General features: G+C 58.2%; 1 protein-coding gene across 1 annotated transcript; it reads right to left on the bottom strand.

Annotated features, from left to right (window-relative positions):
• Positions 1-2576: 2576 nt before the first annotated feature.
• On the bottom strand, positions 2577-20148 carry COPE (COPI coat complex subunit epsilon). Its single transcript, XM_036846272.1, has 10 exons — positions 19902-20148; positions 13867-13929; positions 11851-11951; positions 8603-8755; positions 7333-7386; positions 6746-6827; positions 5441-5596; positions 4087-4155; positions 2928-3002; positions 2577-2777 (listed from the first exon to the last, which is right to left on the bottom strand). The coding sequence occupies exons 1-10, from the start codon at positions 20025-20027 to the stop codon at positions 2730-2732; spliced, it is 927 nt and encodes a 308-aa protein (XP_036702167.1). The 5' UTR covers positions 20028-20148; the 3' UTR covers positions 2577-2729.
• Positions 20149-20266: the final 118 nt, after the last annotated feature.

Below are 20266 nucleotides of genomic sequence, written 5' to 3'. Positions count from 1 at the left end.
TGCACCTGTACAGACTTATGCGACCCTCGGCCACCCTTGTGCCTCCTTCCTAGTGTCTCGGCCTCCTCCCTACCCCGCTCAGAGGCCAGAGGAAACCTACCTGTCCCTCCTCCGCTCACAGCCCTCCATGGCTCCCATCACGCAGAGTGAAAGCCCATCTCCTCACTGTGACTCACAACCTATCCTCACGCCCTTCTCTCTCCATCTTTCTCCTTCCGTTCCAGCCACATTGGCCTCATAGCTGGAGGTGGTTCTCCAACACCCCAAGCAGTCCTGCCTCAGGGTCTTTCACTGGCTGTTCCCTCTGCCTAGAATGCTGTTCCCCCAGGTATTGGCAGGGCTCCTCCTTCACCAACTTCAGGCTTTACCTACAAATGTCACCTGCTTGTTGCACCTCCCTGATTCCCCCATCAGTCCTCTCCTTGGCACTTGTCACCATCTGTCCTGCTGTACCTCCTCCTCATTATTATTATTTTAAACTTTTGGGCTTATTTATTTAATTAATTTATTTATTTATGGCTGTGTTGGGTCTTCGTTTCTGTGCGAGGGCTTTCTCTAGTTGCGGCAAGTGGGGGCCACTCTTCATCGCGGTGCGCGGGCCTCTCACTATCGCGGCCTCTCTTGTCGCGGAGCACAGGCTCCAGACGGTCAGGCTCAGCAATTGTGGCTCACGGGCCTAGTTACTCCGCGGCATGTGGGATCTTCCCAGACCAGGGCTCGAACCCGTGTCCCCTGCATTGGCAGGCAGATTCTCAACCACTGCGCCACCAGGGAAGCCCTACTCATTATTTTTGAATGTGCACTCCATGTGGGCAGGGGTTCATCTGTCCCGTTAAGATAAGTAATGCCACAGCCAGCGTGGCAAGCAGATGGGGGCTAAGGGGTCCCGGGCTGCTGGACATGCCCTCATAGGTCCAGTCGGGCCTGTGGGGCAGCCCTGTACCGTCCCAACCACCCACCTCTGCCCTCCCACCCAGGCACTATCTGGTCACTATGGCACCCATCAGTAATGGGAGAGGTGCCCCCACCCACCAGCCCCAGCCCAGCCTCGAGTTTCATTTTGGCAGGGCCCAGATAGGAGGCTGCCAATGTGTGGGTGCAGAGCGGAAACAGAAAGTGGCTCCCGGTGCTGGCAGCTGGGAAACAGAGCTCCCAGGCACCAGGGGCTCAGTGAGGGGCTGCCAAGGTCCCAAGGATGGCACCCATACCCTGCCCCATCTGAAAGGGCAGGCCTCCTCTTCCCCAGGGAGCTCAGCTCAGCCCTCACTCCCCCTACACACCACCGCCCCTGACTGATGCCCCTGCCCTGGGGCATCCGCACCAGGCAGGGAGGGGCTGGGGGCAGGTCCTGATGCTGGGGGTCCCTTGCTCTATGTCTTGTCTTGGCAATCAAGGACAGGGCTTCCCAAGGCCACCTCTGAGGCAAATGAGGCCAGGCTCTCGGAGCCCAAGTATCTTTCTTTCCCTACCCAGACACTGGCCCAGAGACAGAGCCCTGTCCAGCTCACTGAGTCCAGTGTGGCCTCAAGGTCTTTGCACATGCTGTTCCTACTGCCCAGGATGCTTGTCGCCCCAGAACCTGTCCTGGCAGATCCTTCTTCTTGTTTTGGTGGACACAGCTCAATGATGACCTCATCCAAGAGGCCCCAGCCACTCCCCTCCCTCCCTCTGTTGTTTAGCTTTTTTTTTTTAATAAATAAATTGATTGATTGGCTGCATAGGTCTTCGTTGTTGCGCGCGGGCTTTCTCTAGTTGCGGTGAGCGGGGGCTACTCTTCTTTGCGGTGCACTGGCTTCTCATTGCGGTGGCTTCTGTTGTTGCAGAGCACGGGCTCTAGGCACGCAGGGTTCAAGGAGTTGCAGCACATGGGCTCAATAGTTGTGGCTCGCGGGCTCTAGAGTGCAGGCTCAGTCGTGGCGCATGGGCTTAGTTGCTCCACTGCGTGTGGGATCTTCCCAGACCAGGGCTCGAACCCATGTCCCCTGCATTGGCAGGTGGATTCTTAACCACTGCGCCACCAGGGAGGCCCTTAGCTTCTTATTGAGGGGCACTCACTATGCATTTCTCTCTCTGGGCAGGGAGCTCGGTGCTTTGGCCACAGCAGCATTCCGGCACCCACAACCCCGACCACAGTGGGTCTGTCTTGGCTCATGACTCACTACAGGGCAGCAAGGAGCAGGGGTCTGGGGGGCTGATGTTTACTCCTGTGAGGACCCGGTACACACCCTCCCCACTTGGCTGAGCCTGAGTGCTTCTGGCACCCTCACCACCTGCAGACTACCCAGGGGTCCTGCGTTTAAATCCTGGTGCCCCTTGTGATGGCTGTGACTTCTCTGTGCCGCAGTTTCCCTGGATGCCAACTGGACTTGGGGAACATGGCTGTGCCACCTGCAGCTCAGTAACATGAGGTGGCTGTTTGAGGGCAGGGGAGTCTGTACAGCTGCTGCTCACAGACCCTGGTCACCAGGGCCCCCTCCCAGCAACAGCCCTGGGTGATGGTGCCCAGGCCCCTCCCATCTGAGCCTTGGTTCCCACGTGCTCCCCTCAAAATGGCTAGAGCAAACATGGATCCGGTGGGGATACCTGGAGTAGAGACATTTATTGACAAAAGGGGGCTGGGCTGGGCTTCCAGCCTCTGCTTCTGGCCAAAGAGCAAGTGCCCGGTCGAGAGGGCAGCACAGCCCTGGCCTTGTATCCCCACAGCTCCGGAAACGCGTCTGGGGCTGGTCTCAGGCGCTGGGGGCGTAGTGCAGCACCAGCCGGTCAAAGTCGTTTTCCTTCAACGTGAATTGGGGGCGGGGAAGGGGGATGGGGGTGGGCAGAGAGAGAAAGGGGAGAACTTGTGAGCCAGGCCCCGAGCTCCGCGCTTTGCCTGGCAGAGCCTGGGGGGTCTAGGGCTCAGAGACGGGCCGCCTGCATGGGCTCACCTTGGCCTGGTACTCCTTGATGAAGGGGTGGGACCTGTGGGCGTCCTTCAGCTGGGATAGGTAGCGGTTTGTCACCTGTGGGGGAGGCAAGGTTAGCTAAATATGGGGACCCCATGGTGGCTCTGACCTGCAGGGTAGGGAGTGGGGTGAAACAAGGGCCACCTGGCCAGACCCAGGCAAGAGCCCTGGTTTCCCCACATTTTCTCCATCACACCCTGCTGCCCCGGAACCATGCTGAATTAGAGAGGACCCTGGCGGGTGGGGAGCACCACCTGGCACAGAGCCTGCACTTGGCACATGGGTGAAGCATGCACCAGGTTCAGGGATGTGGGCTGGGCAGGGACCCAGGCCCTGGGAGAGGCAGGGGGCCAGGAGTGGAAGGCAGGTCAGGGGGGGACGGGGTTGGGAAAGGAGATGGATTTGTTCTGGGCACATCGTATGGAGACACCTCAGAGGCTTGGGGATTGGAGCCCTCGCTCCCAGCCTTGCCCTACCCGCCAGGCTCAGCCCTGACCATGTGGGGCTAGGGGCGTCTGTCTGGCTCTGTTTCTCCAAAACTGATAGTCTGGGGATGTCTCTGCGGTGAGTGGGAGAGTCGTCCTATCTGTCCTGCACCACCCCAGCCCTGAGGCTGTCTGGGGGGCTCTTCTTCGAGGAACTGGTGACAGACTGTCATGAAGCCCTGAGGTGGGTCCCTGGCCAGCTGGGCAAGGCACCTAAATGGGGCAGTGCCCCAGTGTCCTCCTCCCCGCCCTCAGACAAGGTAGGCTCAGCAGGATTGCTCCCCTGAGCCCTGTTTCTCTGTCCTGGTGTCCGCCCCCAATCCTGAGGTGGCACAGGCCGAGTCCCAGCCTGGGAGCCCTGAGCCTCAGCCCACTTGTCCGTAGGACCCACATAGCAGCTGACCTGCAGCCCCGACCAGGGTGGGGACCCTGGGGGAGTACCTGCAATGCTAGCTTCCCAGGGCCGATCTCAGATGCACCCACTCGTGGGGAACAGGTTTTTGCCCCAAGGCCAGGCCAACCTTGAAGTTCAGACCCTGAAGCCCCAAGCTCCCTCTAGAGCCGGGGCCACACCAGAGACCCCTGCCCACCCCAGGCTGGCACCGTGAGGGCTGGAAAACCCTCCTGCACCTGGCTGAGGGTGGGGAGGGTCCTACCTCGGGAGGCTTGCCCAGGTGCTGGGACAGGACGATGAGGTTGATCAGCGTCTCAGGGTGGCCGCTGTCCTGGCAACACAAGGGGACACCAGACAGGCAGGGTCAGCTCCTCCAGGCCCCCATCTCAAGCAGGGCTGGGATTGCAAGACCCAGCATGCCCCCACCACTGGCCGCTCCGCAAGGCAGTGATCTCAGGGCCCTCCCTTCTGCCTCCCCACACCGGCTGCTTTCCCAGTGAGCGCGTTGCTTCATGTGCAGACCAGGCGGACACAGAGCCCCCTTGCCTGTCGCAATTTGGGAGGGGCGTTTTTATCACAAATCTCAAAGTAATGGAGTCCACACCAAGGCGGCCTCAACCTATCACAGCCCAGCTAGCTGCTCCTCCTGCTGCAACGATGAGGCCTGAGACCGTGGGACAGACCCCTCCCGCCCTGCCTGCTCCCCAGGGGCATTGGCAGGAAGCTGCGGGAAATTACCAGAAACTCCAAGGGGGTGGGTGACCTCACCCCACCCGCCCATATTGGGCTCTGAGGCACAGGGAGCTCTGGGAATCAGCTCGGCTGCTGCCTTGGCCAGGAATCCCAGCCAGAGCCCGTGGTTGGGGCGAGGCAGGGACATGCCGCTCAGGATGCAGGGCGCCACAGGCTCGAGGGGCTGCAGGAACCCGGGCCTCCTACACACATCTGGCTCCACCCCGTGCTGCCCTTCTTTGCAGAGACCCGCATTCTCCCCACAAGCACGGGGCGCTCTGGTAGGCGAGGCAGCTCCACACGGGCAGCCTGACGACGTCAGCCAGCAGGAGCACCCAACTGCCCCCCCTCAGCCTGTCCCCACTCGGCCAACAACCTTCTGATGATAGCTTGGCCCCTCGCAGAGACGAGCACGGAGAAAGCTTCCCATTGGTGTCAGTTTCTCATTATATCAAACAACGTTTCAGATGGCAGCCGTGAGAAGACAACTGCGGCAGCCCTGAGGGCAGCGCTCCAGGCCCTCTGCTCAACAAGGATGGGCAGAGGCGACACCTCCCGTGTCGCTCTCGGCAGCCTGCTCTCCCCTTGGCAGCAAACGGGAGCTGTCTCTCCCAAGCACACACCCAGGTGAGGGATCACCGCGAAAGGCCCTGGGCCAGGAAGCCAAGGCGTCAGTGAAGAGACAGGGCGTGGGTCTGCTCAGCTCAGGCCGACGGGGGGCCCAGGCTGACGGGATCTTCGCCTTTCCAAGAGAAGCTAGAATCAGGATTGTCGCTTGCAATCCCGAGTTTTAACTGATATGGCATTAAAATCCCCACATGGCCACAGGCAGGCCACGGGGTCTCGCACACCTGTTTCTGGGGTGGGGCTGCGCCTGCCCATACCTTGTCCAGCGCCTCCTGCAGCACGCCCTCCGCGGCCTCCCACCGGCCCTGGGCCATGTGGCAGGCTGCCTGCCCGTTGAGCAGCAGCAGGGTGGACGAACACTTGTCGGCCATCTCCTGGAAGATGTAGTAGGCGTCCTGCAGCTTCTCACCACCCTGCGGGGACAGCAGACGTCACCGCTTTGTCACCCTGCTGCCCGGCCCTACCCTGCCTGCTCCCTCCTGGAGGGATCCCAGCACTTTGTGGAGACAATCCCAGTGCAGCCGGCCCACGGCAGGCACCCTTTGGACACCGCCCCCTTCCCCTAAGAGACCCCTGTGCAGCTAGTGCTGTGAAGGGGCAGAAGCGGCACGCAGACCCCCTCAAAGCCGGCTCCCCAAGCCCTATGTTTATAGACTCAAAAGCCTCGGCTTTGAGAGGGAGAATCAGTGCACGGGCAGCTGGGTCAAGGTCTGAGCTGGGAGCACTGGGACACATGGCCCATCGGGGCGGCCTCTGCTCCAGCAGCCGTGACCCCGACCACCCGAATTCTGAATAGAAGGTTCTGTCTGCCTGGTAAAGACACAGCGCCACACTTGCAGGGGAACCTGAGACCAAGATGTGTTTGTGAAAGACTGCTAGGCTATGGGAGAGAGCTGTTCGGGTTTGTCCCACTAAACTGAATGGATACTGTGGGGTGAGGCCTCAGCCCTGCAAAAGGATGTGCAGATGCACACAGACGAGGAGCACAATTTAAAGGCCCGTACGAAAGAGTGACTCAGAGAAAGGAAGCCAAATGTCCAAATCCAGAAATGGGGCTGCTGCCAGGAGAGGGGCACCCAGGCACGTGGGGACGGGGGGCTGGGCCCAAGGGGGGAAAGCGCAAGGGGGATACAGGCACCAACCCTGTGCCGGGAGCCCGGAGAGCAAGCTGAGCAGCAGCCAAGACCAGGGCCAGACCCCAGAGGAGGGTGCGCTGCCAGCTGGCTGGCTCCGTGCACCCGGGCTGGGGGGCGGGGGGGGGTGCGTGCAGGCAGAGGTACGCTGAGTCCGGTTCCATAAACCCCCAGTTTGTTCACTCTGGCTCTGGCCAAGCCACTCGGCTGCAAGGAGCCAGAAGGGGTCAAGCCCGAGAGAGGGGGAAAACGTGCTGGGGCTCCTCCAGTGGACTAGCCCCCAAGAAAGCAGGAGGTCCAGTGCGTCTGTGGAACCCCACCTGCACCCTCCCCACAGGAGCAGCCAGCGCTGTGCACAGGGGGTCGCCGCCACCTCCTGGCTCCCGGATACTCCTGTCTCTCATGCCCGCACACAAGCCGGGTACTCACCACAGCCAGGCTGACCCAGGCGGTGGCCAGCTGGGTGAGGGTGGCGTCCTCGTCCTGGTCCTGCATTTTCTTCAGCTCCTTCCTGGGGGCAGAGGAGAGAGGCGGGAAGGTGCCCGATGGCTGAGTGGCCAGTCACTGTGCCCCACCCCACCCCGAGTTCCTTGCTCACGAGGCCCCAGGACCTCAGGCCCCGGCCCGGCCACCCCCCATCCACGGCTGCACACGCCTCTGCGTGCTTGCAAAGCCCACCCCAACCCTGCAAGATGGGCCCCGCTGCCTGCCTCACAGAAGGAAACTGAGGCACAGACAGTGACGTCCCTTGTCCCAGGCAACACCCTGCAGAGAAGGGCAGGTAAACAATGGTGCAGTCACCCCAATAGACTAGAATGAAATAAATGGAGAAGCACTCGTGTCACTGATAATCAGAGCCAGGGGGAGGGCTCTGGGTGGTCCCCATGCCGCATGCGCCCTTGAAGACAGAGGTCTGGATGCTGGAGAACACAGGGTCCCAACATGGCCTGGCCGTTGCTAAGATACCCCCTGATGCACAGGCCACAGCCCAGCAGACCTGGGGGGGAGGGGCTTACCGGGCGAGGTCCAGGCGGTCTAGCTTCAGCAGGATCTGCACCGTCATGGCCATGCTGCGGGAAGGGCGGGCAGTCAGTGAACTCCCACCCCACTTTATCTTCCACCAGGAGCTCATTCTGTGTAAGCACCACCTTCCAGAAACCTCCCCTTGAGTGCTCAGGCCACCAGCCCCGCCTTACAGAGGGGAACACTGAGGCTGAATGTCAGCCCAGCAGGGCCGAACTCAGACCTGGGCGCTGCTTGCTGGGCTGAGCACCCCATCGCTTCCCAGGCCCTGCACTCCCGCCTGTCTCTGCTGAGTGTGATTGGGCCGGGAGCTCCCATGGGGTCCCCAGGCCTGTGGCCCGCTCCCTGCCCGCCCCGTGGCTGGCCATCCCATCTGTACCCCCCTCTCCTTTCCAGAGTCCCAGATGAAGTGCTGCAGGGGAGCACCTGCTCCCTGCCTTCAGGGCCCACACCCACTGCACCCCCGCCTCGGGCCCAGACAGCTGTGACCACCGATCACTGATGTGGCCACTTGTTCCCAAGTTTTCCCACCAGAATGTGACCCAGCGCCCAGACCAGCCCAAGGAGAAGCATGAGAAACATTCGTGGGGTGCACTGCCTCACCAGCCGTGTAACATGCCTACTGCAAAGCCCCCTCTGGATCACAGTGGGACATAAATGGATATGAAGGAATACGTGGTGACCAACTAACCAAGGGAAGGCAGAAACCAGAGCGCTCATGGGGGAGAATGGCTGCACCCTGCAGGGCTGGAGCCCTGGCCGCAGGGAGCTGGACACAGCACAGCCCAGAGCCACCTCCTGGGGTGGGGGTGGAGCCGACAGCAGGCTGCACGGGGCTCCAGTGCCCAGGCCTGGAGTGCCCTGAGGGGCGGCCTCAGGGGAGGGTCCGTGGGGCCCAGGGAGGACATGGAAAGTCCAGGGCCCAGGGCAGAGAAACACAAGGCTTCATGGGAGAAGGGAGGGTACAGAAATTCTCAGGCAGAAACAAAGGTGCTTTCTGCTCTGCTGCTGGGAACAGAGGGTTTTCAGCCCCGGGTGCTGTGTCCTCAGAGCAACGGCCCAGCCATGCGGAAAAGTGTGTCTCCTGGACGGAGAACAAGAGCTGCAGCCTAAATGGGAGGCCCATGCCCCACCCCAGTCCCTCTCTTTCAGAGCAGCCCCGCTTGCCGTTCCTATGATGATGGCTGACGAGGCCCTGAGCTGCCCGGACACCAGAGGGGCCACTCACGCTGGCCGTTCCCCCAGTGCAGGACAGCCACTCACCACTCCAGGCTGTCCCCTTGGTGCAGGGTGCGCAGGGCTGCGTCCGGGTTCTGGTTGTGGAAGTAGATGGAGGCAGCCATGAGCAGGAAGGTGGTGTTGGTCACGTCCACGCTCCGGCTCATCTCCCGGTCCAGCTCGGCCACGATCCCATCCCTGCGAGACACGCAGCTGCTCAGAGCCCAAGGCAGGGGCAGGAGGCGGCCTCTCCCCCGTGGGAACAGACAGGCCCAGAGAGGGCGAGTCAGGCCCCCCGGGGCACAAAGCAGCGGCAGGCAGGATAGGCCCAGCTGTCTCTGCCGAGCCCCACTAGGTGCCAGTCTCGCCACCTCCCCACCAGGTACTCCTCACCCCTCACATAAACAGGGAAACCAAGGCCAGGAGAAGCGGGGTTGGGTGCTCCAGGCCCTGTGGGGAGTGTGGGGCAGGAAGGGCCACGCCTGGCTCTGCCCACGCAGCAGCACAAATGACCATCCAGGTCTCGAGCTCCCCTGGCCCTCAGTGCTCGGGGGCTGAGGTGTCCATGCCGCCCCGCATGCACAGGGACAGGCTAGCTCAACGGGGACACCTCCACAGGGACACGAGGCCACACAGGTGAACCTCACACTGGCGACGTCACCAACTTCCCAAGGAGGCCAGTGGTCTCAGCAGAGGGTCCTGATCTACCTCGGTCAGCGTCGGGCCTGGGTCCTGAGGGCGGCTGTGCAGGACGACACCCCACTGACGGGGTGGCTGCCCCCGGTTCCCGAGCTTGGTGTGCAGGCTGCTCCCGGCAGGTGGACGTCGTGCGGGACTGGGGGCTGGGAGCCGGCAGCAGGCTGGAGGTCAGGCTTGCCCGAGGACCAGCCGGACGCCCTCACCCGCCACAGGACACCAGAGCCTTGGTCTGCTTAACCGAAACGAGGAGCTGCAACTCCTTGTTTCAAAGGGCTGCTGAGCGGTTAATGAGAGAAGGGAGGCAAGGGCCTGGCCCTGTGTCACCGCTGGACAAATGCTGTGGCTTGGGACACACAGTCTCAACAAGCGCATACGTTTCATGCGGGTTGCTGCGGGCTGGTGGCCAAGTGCCTGTGTACCTGAGGGCCCCTGGAGGGCAGGGATGTGCCTATTACTCCCTCTGCGCCCACCAAAGAGGTGCCTGACGGACAAATGACTTCAAATCTGAGTCTCTTCCCCGCTCTGCACAGAAGGACTGTGTACAGGGATCACACAGGGTTGGCGTGAGGAGCCCCAAGGCCACCTCACAAAGCTTCCTGCCTGGTTCCTGGCACACAGGCTGTGAACACGGCGCCTGCTCTTGTCCTTGTAACGTTAGCGTTGTACGTTGTTACTGGAACAGGTTGTGGTTATCCTTACGGGCTCCAGCACTTTCTCCACCACCTGCTCGCTGGGCAGTTTGCATGGGGCGGTGGTTTGTACTGCCAGGATGGATGCACCGAGAGCCGCTCTGCTTTCCCGAGCACCTGCCCCACACCGTGGGCTTCCTGCGGGTTCTTTTCTGTAGTGCTCACAGCAGCCCTGGGGCTCCTTCCCCTTCCGAAAGGAGAATGGGGTTTGTCACCCCAGCTAGAGAAGTGCACAGAGAGGGTGAAGTGATGGTCTCAGGAGGCTGCCTGTCTTAGTGTCCCGGGGTTGCTGTCAGAAAGCCCACGAACCAGGGAGAGGATCAAAACAACAGGGGTTTATTCTCTCCCAGTTCTGGAGGCTAGCAGTCTGAAATCAAAGTGCTGGCAGGATTGGTTCCTTCCTCCAAGGGAAGATCTGTCCTGGTCCTTTCTCCTGGGGCTGCGGCAGTCCTTGGCTTGTGTCTCTTTCACCCTAATCTCTGCCTCCATCTTCATGTGGCCTCTGCGTCTGTGTCTTCTCTTCCATCTCTTATGAAGACACCAGTCACCGGATTTACGGCCCACCTTATATCCAAGATGATCTCAAGATCCTTAACCACTTACATCTGCAAAGACCCCCAATTCCAATGAGGTCAGGTTCACAGGTTCTGGGGGTCAGGACACAGACATGTCTTTTGGAAGTCCCCACTCAGCTGCCACTGCTTAAGCCTCTTTGAGTAAATCCTTCAAGTGTCTGTGGACGAAGGAGCCTGATCACAGAAGGTGGAGCACAGGGCGCTGCCCTCCATGAGGAAGGAGCAGGGGTGGGGGTCACAGCAGATAGTCGTACCCACACTTGGGACTCACAGACGGCTGCAGCAGCCTCCGAGGAAAGCGTAGTGTCAACAAGGTCATGACCACATCCTCGTCTAAGAAGTTCCACAGGGCAGAGATCGGGGGAGGGCCCCTCTGTGAGGCGTCACAGTGCTGTGAGGGGCGGCCTGGGTGGTGGAAGGGCCCTGGGGCTGGGACAGGTAGGCGGGAATCGGCTCACAGAACAGAGTGGCTCCCTGTCGTGGGCTGTGCTGCCCCAGCCTTCTATCCCAGCCGCCCTCTGGGGAGTGTTTTACCTCCGAAATCCCAGGGGGCCTCACGACCAGCCCATTCCGAGGGCCGGGGGAAACCGAGGTGCAGAGGGGCCACGGGGCCTGCTGCGTCAGGCTGGTGCTCCACGCACAGGTGAGGCAGGGCCACACGGCCCCCACCTGCAGAGGCCGAGTTCACGTGCACCTGGGCGAGCATCCCAGCCAGCAAGGAACAGCCCACGCGCCTGCCTGTGCAGGAACCACCTGAGGCCAGCAGGGCTGGACCGTGAGCTGTCTCAGACCCCGACGGAGCAGCAGGTAACAGGCGGGCCTGGTCCTGGGATGCTCAGCACTTCCAGGTCCCCACAGCCCGGACCACCCCGCCTCTCCTGGCCATCGCCTGAGGGAGTTTGATGACTGCTGGTCTGTGGCACAGGTGGACACGCCCAGCTCAGGGCGAAGACTTGCTGTCCCCTCCCACCCTCCATCTGGGCAGAGATGAACGACGCGTGGTGTGGCTGCCATTCCCTCCCCCGCACAGTGGGTGAGCAGCAATGGCTGGAAGACTGGCTGCAGGGTCCCCACCCTTATGTACCAGGGGAGGCCCTCCTGGCAAGAATGAGGCCCTCACCGTCCCTAGGTATCTGTACACAAGGCCTCATCTCTGATCCCCAGCCCCCCGCCCCCTTTGAAGCAGGGTCCATCACTGCCTCCCACTGTGCAAGTGAGGGAAACTGAAGCTCAGAGAGGTGAGAGGGCAGAGGAGGGATACCAACTAGACATCCTCTGCCCACCCGGGCCCATCCACCGTGCCCCAGGCCCGCCCCCCACCCAACCTCACCGCCGGCTGTCGCTAGCCAGGTACTCAGCAAACATGCGCACGGCCTGGAGCTCTGGGGCCGAGGAGGGCTTGATCTCATCCAGGACCACGCCGTACTTCCTCTGTGGGCAAGACAAGCAGGCTGTCAGCCCCGCCCGAACTCCCCGTGGGGTTTATATGTTCTCAGACCCCAGCAACATACAAGGGCTTCTTGGCTCCAGCACTGCCCTGGTGGAGCCCCAATACCAGGGGCTGGTGCCCACCGCTCCCAGGGACCCCCTCAGCCCACGGGTGCCACCCCCACTGGAGTACGCTGTGGAAGCCAGCACAGCATCACCCGTTAGCTGTCGTGCCACGCTGCCCACTGCTCTAGCTGGAGACCCTAGCAGGTCACCGTCCAGCCCCCGGTGGTGAAGTGACGGGGTGAGGGCCCCGCCAGCTCTGGGGGTGGGGTGTGGTGGTGTCACCAGGGGCAGGGGGTCTGGGCATTGGCTTCTATTGAGCAGAACATGCACCCCACCGAGAGACACCCAGCAGGGAGGTCACTGCAGGGAGGGGAACTGGAATCAGGGACCCATTTTTCACTGTCTTTCTTTCTAGGTAGTTTCAGTATTTTCGTTGCCACCGACACGTATTCATCTTTTAAAGATATATATACACACACAAATATATGAACACATCCAAGGAGATTCTGGGGTGTGCCGGGGCACCCTACTCTGCTGGGGACCACACACACTGTCTGGGCCCCAGCTTCACCCTGGAGGTTGGTGGGGGGAGGGTGGTGAGGGGGACTTGGTCCACAAGGGGGAAGTTCCATCAGGCTCCAGAACGCTCCGTAGAGGGAAAGATGCAAAAAGACCTGGGAAGCCACCCGAGGCCTGATGTGAGGTGGGGGCATCTGCGGAGCCATGTACCCACAACAGAGCAGTCTACGGCTGTGGCTGTGGGACGAGGTTGGTGGGAGGTTGGTGGGCCTGGCGTGGGAACAGGGCGGGGCACAATTCAATCCTGTCTGCGGAGTCCAGATTGTTTTTAGAACAGAAGAATGCAGTCTTACTGTATTATCAGGGTAATGCTGCTTTTTAAAAACCCTAGTGTCTGTGGAAGCAACCTAAATGTCCGTCAACAAAGGAGTGGATAAAGAAGATGTGGTACATATATACAATGGAATATCACTCAGCCATAAAAAAGAACAAAATAATGCCATCTGCAGCAACCTGAATGGACCTAGAGATTCTCAAACTGAGTGAAGTAAGTCAGAAAGAAAAAGACAAATATCGTAAGATAGCGCTTATATGTGGAATCTAAAAAAAGACTACAAATGAACTTACCTCCAAAACTGAAGTAGAATTACAAATGTAGAAAATAAACTTATGGTTACCAGGGTGGGGTAAGGGGTCCGGGGGGAGGGATAAATTGGAAGATTGGGATTGACACATACACGCTACTATATACAAAATAGATAACTAATAAGGACCTACTGTACAGCACAGAGAACTCTACTCAATACTCTTTAATGGCCTATATGGGAAAAGAATCCAAAAAAAAAGTGGATATATGTATTTGTATAACATATTCACTTTGCTGTATACCTGAAACTAACACAACATTGTAAATCAATTATGCCCCAAATAAAAAAAACAAAAAAAAACTAGTGTCTAAACTGTGGGCTTCGGTTAATAACAGTATCAATATCACTGCATCGATTGTAACAAAAGCACCCTGCCAACCCAAAATGTTAATAAGAGAAAATGCCTGTGTGGGGGATGGGCATTTGGAATTCTCTTTGCCATCTGCTCAGTTATTCTGTAAACCCAGAACTGTACTGAACAAGTGAAGTCTATCGATTAAGTATAAAAAGAAAAGCAAGAAACCCCAACATTGGCCCTCTGGCCTGGTGCTCCAGGGCCTCAGTGACGTGGCCACCTTCTTGTGGGGGCCACACCAGCTGCTCGTGGTCCCCGCCCCTGCCGACACTCTGTTCCTTACTCTCCTTCCCCAGGGTGTTGGCAGTCATGGTCAAGGGCCCACACTCACCTGTGCCAGGTACGCTCTGTACAGGAAGACATCCCTTTCCACATCTCTCTCCAGGCTTGACGGCTGTGGAAAAGCGGGTCAGAACTCTTGGGGGCTCCGTGCCCAACAGGCCCTCAGAGGCCAGAAGTGGGCAGCTTTCCCAGTGGAGTCTGGGTCCTAGTCCCGGCCCCGGCTCTCAGCTGCCTATGACCTTAGGCAGCAGGAGAGCAGCCTCCGCTGAGGGCACGCAGTGTGCCGGGCACCTCATTCTGTGCCACCCTGACATCTCCCTGGGAAAGGAGGCTTGACTGTCACCCCCACCCATCCAGGTGAGGGATGGGGGCACCAAAAGTGCTGAAACTGCTCCAGCCACACAGCAGGGGCCAGGGCAGAGCCCACGCTTCTGACCACTGGACACGTGGCTGCTTGTGTCAATGTGGAAGGACCCCAGGGTGCAGTGGATCAAAACAGAAGCTGCTCAACAGTATGGGTGGTCCGAGGACAGCAAGGGGTGGGGGTGGGGGGTGGGGGTGGGTATGGGAGTTCGGGCGGAGCCGCCCAAGTTTGTACAAGCTGAGCAAACAGGCCTGGGAGGATTCCTATCCAGACATGAATGGTGGATACTGGAGAAGGGATGGGACCCAGCGGGAGATGTGCGAAAGGGACTTACTTTCTGTAACGAATACTTCCATGCCTCTTGTTACTGTCCTGCTTTTGTTTCAAAACGTTCTTTAAACGTGACAACAGGAGAGATGAAGGTCTGCCTCACTCAGAGGACCTTTCTGGGAGAGCTCAGCTTGGCTGTCCCAGCATAGCGATGTCTGGGTCTAGCCAGGCTGGGTGAGACCTTGGGGACCGCCCTGTACTCAGGGACGAGGCCCACGGGCCACACTCCCTCAGCCCAGCCACCACACAGAACCCAGAAGCAGGTGCGAGGTGACCTCATACAGGGTTCACTGTGGGACTGCGAGGGAGGCCCCCACGAGGCTACGGGCAGGCGAGGGACCCTTCCTCGGGAGAACAGCTTTGGACCACGCCCCAGGGTGCTGGCTGACTTCCTGTAGGCCCTGTGGCACTTGGGGTGGCACAGAGCAACTCAGCCCAGAGGGCTTGCGGGTGCTGGGACAGGCCACCTGGGGGCTGGGAGAGGAAAGTGACATGGGGGAAGGGGGCCCGGCCACCTTGGAGTCACTACTCCAACAACCTCTAAACCACAGGGCCTGGGGAAAAGCACAGAGAGAATGAATAGCCTGTCCAGCTGCCAGAGCACAGGGACAAATGTTCTGGAGCCCCGCCGGTGGGAGCACGCCAGGACCGCTCTCCCCCCGAGGCTGAAAACCAGACTCCTAGTCCCCAGGCCTTCTTCCCAGCCTGAGGGGGTGAGGGCGCTGAACGTGTCCTCCTCCCAGGCCAAGGGAGACTGCGAACAAGAAGCCTGGCTCCTGGCCCCAGCCAGACTCAGGCCAACTTTGCCTCGGGGTCCCAGCAGCTTGCTCTGGCCTTGGTGGCCAGGCTGGGGATCCGGCCATGATTTGGAACACGGTGTCCTCCAGATAAGTGACTCTGAAATGACCCTCAGAGGCGGACACTGGTGAGGACAACCCACCTGGGGTTCCCACACCACCCTCAGTAAAAAAAGAGACAAATGTTGGCTGTTGGTATCTTTGAAGCAGGGACACAGTGGGATGCCTTGTGGGGGACCAGGGTCCCAGAGGCAACTCTGAGCCTCAGCTGCCCCCTTTGTAAAACAGGCACCACCACTGACCCTGCGGGACTGCCAAGGGGGGGGTCACCGAGACCCCACACACAGACGCTCAGGACCCTCTCAATCAGCCAAAGAGAGGAGAGCTTCTGGGAGGTGTAAGAACAAGGACAGGTGTACAGACCCGGGAACGCCGGGGACTGTGATGCATGCCACCAGGTGAGCGGTCTGGTCCCCAGTCCTGACGGCTCATCAGAATCACCTGGGAGCTCAGAAACCAGAAAAGCCAGGAGGCTTACGTCCACCAACGATGTCCAACCCCGGGGTGGCCTCAAACTGCCTTCAAACAGCTCAGAGGTGCAGCCAGACCTGAGAGCAAGGGGTACTGACCAGGGAAGTCGGTGATGGGGTTTGGGAAGGAGGATCACGTCCCCTCCCCTTACTGGCCATCAGTGTCCCCTGACCACACTAGACGGTGAGCTCCTGGAGGCTTTCTTAGCTGCTTCATCCCTAACACCTGTGCGGTGCCTGCCATCTTGTGGGCACTTGCGAAATGTCTGACAAGTGGGGAAACAAACATCATCACGGCGCCAGCACTGAGACACACCAGGTGTTCTACCTGGGGCCACCTCTGGTGGTGCCTGAGGTTGCTGGGGCTGCTATAACTAACCACCAGCTGGGCTGGGGGGTGTGCTTAAAGAAACAGAAACTTATTCTCTCATGGTTCTGGAGGCCAGAAGTCCGAGATCAGGGTGTCGGCAGAGCCGTGCGCCTTCCATAGGCTCCCTGGGAGGATCCTTCTTTGCCTCACCCGGCTTCTGGTGGCTCCAGGTAGTCCTTGGCTTGTGGCTGCCTCACCCCCATCTCTGCCTCCATCTTTTCTGTCTGCCTCAAGCCTCTCTCTTAGAAAGACACCAGTCATTGGATTTAGGGCCTATCCCAGCTGATCTTGTCTAGAGATCCTTCACTGAATTACAGCTGCAAAGACTCTTTTCCAAATAAGTCACATTCACAGGTCCCGGGTGGACATATCTTTTCAGGGACACCATTCAACCCAGTACAGGCTGCCTAAGAAGGTTTAGGTGGCCTGTGGACCAGAATTAAATCACGTCAAATGGCTCAGCAGGGATAGGACTCCCACTCTTCTGGATGCGTCAGGTAGAATCTCTTGGTTTGGTGCCGGTGCATCTCTACCACGTTGCTAAAGAGGGTGTATATCCCCCAGCTCAGAGGTTGGGCCGCAGTGTGCCTCCAGCAAGAGTGACTGCTGCGGGTTTCCCTGGTGGCGCAGTGGTCAAGAATCTGCCCGCCAATGCAGGGGACACGGGTTCGAGCCCTGGTCCGGGAAGACACCAGATGCCGTGGAGCAACTAAGCCCGTGTGCCACAACTACTGAGCCTGCGCGTCTGGAGCCTGCGAGTCACAACTACTGAGCCCACAAGCTACAACTACTGAAGCCCGCGTGCCTAGAGCCCATGCTCCTCAACAAGAGAAGCCACCGCAATGAGAACCCCACGCACCACAACAAACAGTAGCCCCCTCTTGCCGCAACTAGAGAAAGCCTACGTGCAGCAACGAAGACCCAACGCAGCCAAAGATAAATATAAATAAAAATAAATAAATTAAAAAAAAAAAAAAAGGAGTGACTGTTGGGACTTCCCTGGTGGTTAAAAATCCGCCTGCCAATGCAGAGGACACGGGGTTCGCTCCCTGGTCCGGGAAGATCCCACATGCCACAGAGCAGCTAAGTCCACGTGCCACAACTACTGAAGCCTGTGCGCCTAGAGCCCGTGCTCGGCAACAAGAGAAGCCACCGCAATGAGAAGCCTGCGCACCGCAACGAAGACCCAACACAACCAAAAAATAAATAAATAAATGAATTAATTAATTAAAAAAAAAAAGTGACTGCTGATCTGGTTTCCTTTGTTTTCCATCACTCTCTACATACAGCAGGTCACACTGATTCTTTCAGGAGGGAGGTAAAATTTGCATATTATGACACAATAAGACTGAAAGAACACATTGCTGTAATGTAAGCAAAACAGACACACAACGGAAGACAGACGGCGGATCATGAGTATAACGCTGAACCTCACAGGGACCCTACTGAGATGAATGTCATCGTTCCCATTTGACAGGAGGGGAAAGTGAGGCTCAGAGAGGTGCAGTGACTCAGCCCTGGTTGCAGAGAGAACACAGAAGAGACAGAATCTGAGCCCAGGTCTGTCTCAATCTTCTCGTGGTCTACACTACACCAGCAAGGAGGCATGTAACAACCATGGCGCTGAACGGATAAGGTCCCCCAGAGATGTCCATACCAGTCCCTGGGACCTGTGAACAGCTTACGTTACATCACAAAAGGGACTTCACAGGTGTGATTAAGATTATGGACCCTAAAAATGGAGACCCTATGCTGGGCTATCTGGGAGGATCCAGTCTAATCACGGAAACCCTTAAAAGCAGAGGACTTTTAGACAAAAGAAATGAAGGAGAAGGGGAAATTCGAGAGACTCCAAGTGAGAACCCTGTGGCTGGTTCTGAGATGGAAGGGTGATATGCGAGGTTGAGGACTGGAGAGAAACATCCAGAAGCCTCCAGGAGCTAAGGGTGGCCCCTGGCCAAGAAGCAGCAACTTGAACAAGTTAGGAAGGTGCTTCTTCCCCAGAACCTCCAAAAAAGGACATAGCTGGGCCAACACCTTGATTTTAGCCTGGTGAGAGCGGTGTTGGACTTCTACCTACAGAAGCTGCGAGATAATAAACGTGTGCTGTCTTAAGCTGTTGTTTGGTAATTTGTGACAGTGGCGATGGAAAACTAATACAGTCATGCAAATGTTATTTCAACGATTCCTAACCTCTTACTGAAGTCTGTTTGAGGTTTTACCCCCCATTACGCAGATGACACTCAGGGACATGGGGTTCACTGCCAAAGGCCAGAAGGGAAAGCAAGCCTTCTCTACTTCAGAATCCAAATTCCTCCCAACCCTCTGGCTGCCTCTGGGAAGATGTCTGCCACTCCCTTGTGTTGTGTGGCGCTCCGATGGCCTCCCACACCTTCGGAATAAAATCCAAACCCCTGCTGAGGCCCTTCAGGCCCTGCCCCTCACTCTGCCCACCTCATTCTTCATCTCCCCCACTGTGCTCGCCCCACTCCTGCCACACCACCCTCGTATGCCTTGACTACATGGAGCTCACCGCTGCCTCAGCACCTTTGCAGCAACTTATGGGGTTAGAGCCTTCTCAAGGCTTGGTCACAGGTTAAAACGGCAGTCAGAGAGGCCTGATCTGACCACTCCCACGTGAAGCAGCCCCCGCCCCCATTTCTGATCAGCACTTTTTTATCTCCCCTCTCCCTTAGTGGACTCAAGCTGAAACTATGTATTCACTTGATTCGTTACTTGTTTACTCTTCAGGACACTAGACCATGAGGGCAGGCAAAGACCCCGTCATATTCACTGCTCTTAAAAATTCTCCAATGGCTCACTCTCAAAGTGACAGTACCATCCAGGTGCCTCCCCAAATGGTGCTGCTACTGGCCCCTGCTGCCCCCTCTCCTGTCACCCACTCAATGCCTGGCTGCCTGGGTCCTGCTTTGAAGGGCTCTATTTTCTAGCTCTCAAACAGCCAGGCTCACTCCCACCACTCTCCATCGCACCACCTCCTGACATCTTGTTTATTTACTTGTTTACTGTCTGCCTCCCTTGGGAGCTGAGGCTTCCAAGAGAGCTGGGAGTTTTGTCTATTTTGTCACTGCTTTGAGCCCAGCGCGAATATCGTGCCTGGCCCATACAGATGCTCAATGAGGAATGGGTGAATGAATGAATGAATGAGCAAGTTTGGGGAGAAATAACCTGGTTAGTGGGGCAGGGTAACGAGCGAGAAGCCATTTCTCTCTTGAGCCTCCCTTTTCTCACCCGTAAAATGAGGATAAATAACAGTCCCTACTTCACGGGTACTGAGGGCATGGCGGCACAGTGTGGGTGCTCAACAGATAGAAACTATTATTGTTGTTGCTGTCTTTAGTATTACTACTGTAGCGTAATATCATTACCATTGTTATTATTACTATAGCGGTATGAACCCCTCTCTTACTCAAATGCCTCCCAAGGCTCAGTCTGAGTGAGCACTCAGAGTAAGAAGTATCGTTAAAGTGTTACTGCTTTGAGTTTGGTCATAGAACAAGGATAATTCTTCACCGCGCTCTGAAGAGATGTGGCGGGGGGGGGGGGGGGGGGGGGGATGAAACGGCGCGAGGTGAAAAGGGAGGGTTTTTAAAATCAGAGCGCGACCCGCAGCCACCAGGAAGCGTCTTCCGCCTCCGCCCCCAGGGTCCCCCAGCCCCGCAGCCGCCGCACCTTCACCCGCTGCGCCTCGTTGATGCACTGCTGGTAGCTGCCAATGTAGAAGGCATTCTTCACGTCGAACAGCTCGTCCACCTCCCCGGAGCCTCCAGAGGCTGAGCAAGGAGCCGGAGGCGCCATGTCGCTGCCCTCTCACCCGCTACTCCCACTAAGAGACACGTCGGCCGGAAAGAGGGAGCCACCGCGGGGCACGCCGGGAAATGTAGTTTACTCGTTCCTCCCTAGAGATGAGCCAATGGGAGACTCTTAAACGGGAGTCAAAGGGGCGGAAGACGCAAGTGCGTCTCTCAGGGCATCTGTAATTCGATTCGATCCTGAGAGCCAACGGGATTCGGGGAAGAGTGGTAAGGATGTGGTAG

This window comes from Balaenoptera musculus, chromosome 3 (assembly GCF_009873245.2).
Source record: "Balaenoptera musculus isolate JJ_BM4_2016_0621 chromosome 3, mBalMus1.pri.v3, whole genome shotgun sequence".
Taxonomy (NCBI): Eukaryota; Metazoa; Chordata; class Mammalia; order Artiodactyla; family Balaenopteridae; genus Balaenoptera; species Balaenoptera musculus.
The sequence above is the reverse complement of the archived record's forward strand: the minus strand, read 5'-3'. Positions and strand labels throughout refer to the sequence as shown.

Coding starts and splice junctions, on each gene's coding strand:
- COPE (XM_036846272.1), bottom strand. CDS start 20,027: ATGGCGCCTCCGGCTCCTTGCTCAGCCTCTGGAGGCTCCGGGGAGGTG. Junction 13,930..19,901: donor ACGAGGCGCAGCGGGTGAAG/GTGCGGCGGCTG, acceptor GCTTTTCCACAG/CCGTCAAGCCTGGAGAGAGA. Junction 8,756..11,850: donor CTGGCTAGCGACAGCCGGCG/GTGAGGTTGGGT, acceptor CGTGTCTCGCAG/GGATGGGATCGTGGCCGAGC.